At 43.2% G+C, this 3,014-nt stretch overlaps 1 protein-coding gene across 1 annotated transcript; it reads right to left on the reverse strand.

The window, feature by feature from the left end:
- Positions 1-419: 419 nt before the first annotated feature.
- Positions 420-2,212, reverse strand: LOC121634145 (thyroxine 5-deiodinase-like). Its single transcript, XM_041976641.1, has one exon. The coding sequence runs from the start codon at positions 1,776-1,778 to the stop codon at positions 972-974; it is 807 nt and encodes a 268-aa protein (XP_041832575.1). The 5' UTR covers positions 1,779-2,212; the 3' UTR covers positions 420-971.
- Positions 2,213-3,014: the final 802 nt, after the last annotated feature.

The following is a 3,014-nucleotide window of genomic DNA, read 5'->3' on the forward strand; positions in this document are numbered from 1 at the left end:
TAGGAAAGTGAGAAAGATGGACAGATTAAAGATTCTGCCAGACAACATCTAACCAGCTCTTCTTTTAAAAGATTAGATTTAAGAGAATAAGCTGCAATGGCTGGACTGAAGTTCTGAAATTCAGTAAAGAGAATAAAATGATAAATTATAATTATTTCCAGTAGCTCCCGCTGTTATTACATATCACTTCTGACTAAAATGAAACAGCTCTCTTCTTATGAGTTGGATTATTTAAATTTGTTTCCTTTTTCTCCCACACATGCAGAAAATAAAATTTATGAAATTAATCGTTTCTATTTTTTAAAATTTAGAAACCGAATAAATCAATTAAAGAGAAATAAAAACACAAAATGACCAGAGGCATTATTTTCAGGTGCTTTCTTCTTCTTTTTTTTTTTAAAGTCTACTGGTGATCAATATGTGATCTGACATTTATTAAAACATTTGATCATTTACATCGTTTCGACATGACATTGTTTTGGCAATCGACCACTGAGGAGGGCATCCTGCTAATAAGGACCCGCTACTGGTGTCAGAAACATCAGTGTCGGTTTTCTGGATGCGCCTTTTAAAAACCGAACTTCACACAGACGCCAGAGTGAGATATTAGGCTGAACGCACGCTCTCATATACACACACACGCTCACACAAACTGTCATTGTAGAAAAATAGATTGATCACCAACTGAACACAATTGATTCAAAACTTTTCCAAAAAAAAAAAAAAAAAAAAAAAAAAAAAAAAGCTATGAGCAAATATTTAATGTCATGACGAGAACAATAAAACAGCCTACGGTCTATAGGCTAGACTGCAACATCAATTCAGCCTATATGTCCAAAGAGTCCTGACTATCTTTATGCAAGAGAAACAATATAATGTGCCATGTGTGAACGTTTGATAGCAGCATCTGGATCATTTTGCACTGAGACACTTAAGCAGAAAGGACAGAGCAGCAGCCAGTTCAGCATCAACTACACATGGAGCACCGCTGTTTGGGAATTCATCAGCTCCTTCCGGTACTGTTCCAGCCACTTTTTAAGCTCAGAGATTCGGTAACCCTCCGGACCCCTGCCCCCCTGATAAACGACTCTCTCATCCCTCACGATGTAAAGTCTCTCAAAGTAGGCTCCATACGCAGCGTTGGATGAGTTGTCCATATTATCCACCACCACCTTGCTCTCGGGCACCTCGGTGAGCATCAGCTGGGCGGCTCTCAGTCTGTCCTCCAAGCAGCGGTGCTTGGGGATCTGGTACGGCGCATCCGAGCTCACCCAGCCGTCAGACGGATGCGCCTCCTCTATATATACAACTAAAAAGTCCGCAATGTCTGCGTACTCGCTAACGACGCGCTGAAACGCCGCTAGACGCGTCATGAAAGGCGGTCAGGAGCAGCTGCCAAAGTTGAGAATGAGCGGTCTCTTCCCTTTCATGCAGTCCAGGATTCGGACCTGCCTCCGCTCCTGGACCAGCACCACCTCAGTGTTGGGTGCAGCGTGCCCAAGGTGCGCAGATTTAAGAAAGTCCAATTTCTGGCCATGCCACACGGCCCTCAGGGACTCCAAGGTGAACATTTTATTAGAGTCTGAGATGCACAACGGCGGGTCGTCCAGGCTGTCCTGTCTCTCCCCCATTTTCAGCAGCACTTTTTTCCTGATGCACAAGAAATCCAGGAGCCACAGCATGACGGCGGCCAGGAGGAAGCGGGGTAGCAGCATCAGGCACAGGGTTGCATGCTTCATCGCCCTCGCCATTTGGACACCACTGGTGTCGTCCATCATCTCATCCCCTGCCTATAAGACGAGACTGAGACAACCAGTATTTAATCACCTTTAGCCATTGGAGAAAACTATCTGACGCAGGCAGGCACTCTTTTATAGGTGCAGCAGCATTTGAATAATAGAAAAAAAAAAAAAAAAAAAAAAAAAAAAAAAAAAAAGCACGCCTCCGGTACCCGCACCGCCCACTCACATGGTGGGGATTACCTCCCGTCAACTCTGGGCTTCAAAGATCCAGAGACAAGAGAGGTAGGGAGGAGGTACCCAAAAACAGCCGGAATAACTGTCTCTTCAGTCCAGATGTGGAAATAAAACATCACGATTCATAAACGTCTGTATGGATGTGTTTTCTTTTCCAAGCGTGGTGAGACCTCCGTGCATTGAATTGGTCGCAGGACTGCTGTTAGACCTTAAAGTCAGAAAGACATCTGACTTCACTTCATTCTGCCCATGAACTTATATCTCCGAGTGAGGGTTGCAGGAATTTCAGCAACCGCTAGACGGCGCTGGATTCACGCAGTCCAGGCTGGATGAGTCACTCACTGGAGCAGAAAGGGCTCCCCGAACACCTTATGGGGATCAGAAGGCACTAAAACCGGACCTGATTCAGTACAGTATTAATGATGTTTTCCTAAACAATTTTAAAAGCAGATTTTTACACATTTATATGAGAAAATCTGAAGAAAAGTGAATGGAATAAGTTAGTTTTGTTGAAATGACACAATAAGGCTTTATTAAATCGAATCCACTAGATCTAATCCACAAGGTTGAATTTCAGTTTGATCCAAAATTTTATCACCTCACACTGAAACTTTCCATCTCCTTGCAGGTGTTAATGCGCAGCTGATTGTTGGGTTCTGTTTCCCTGACATAACACAGCCAAGTGTCTCTCCCACCCTGAAATATGTACCCCTTCCTCTGCATGTATTTACTCGCCTTCCCCCACTTTTATCTGTGGATTTCTCCCACTGCTCTCTGCACCAGCATCTTCCGCTGAAACGATCTTGTTATGGAAGAAATTTAACATACTGAGAGTAATTTCAAATGCTTTCATTGAAGAAAAGGAGAAAAGCCCTGAGGTGCTGTTGCCCAGTCCTGACCCTAAACACTGGAATATTTGTTAGGGTAAAATGTACAGATGGAGAGAGATTATTTACATATGTGAGATAAGTTTATTTTGGAAAAAGGAGGAAAGGAGGCAAAAAAATAGTGTAGGCAAAATGCTTGAGGGGTTTGTCT

Source organism: Melanotaenia boesemani, chromosome 22 (assembly GCF_017639745.1).
Source record: "Melanotaenia boesemani isolate fMelBoe1 chromosome 22, fMelBoe1.pri, whole genome shotgun sequence".
NCBI lineage: Eukaryota > Metazoa > Chordata > Actinopteri > Atheriniformes > Melanotaeniidae > Melanotaenia > Melanotaenia boesemani.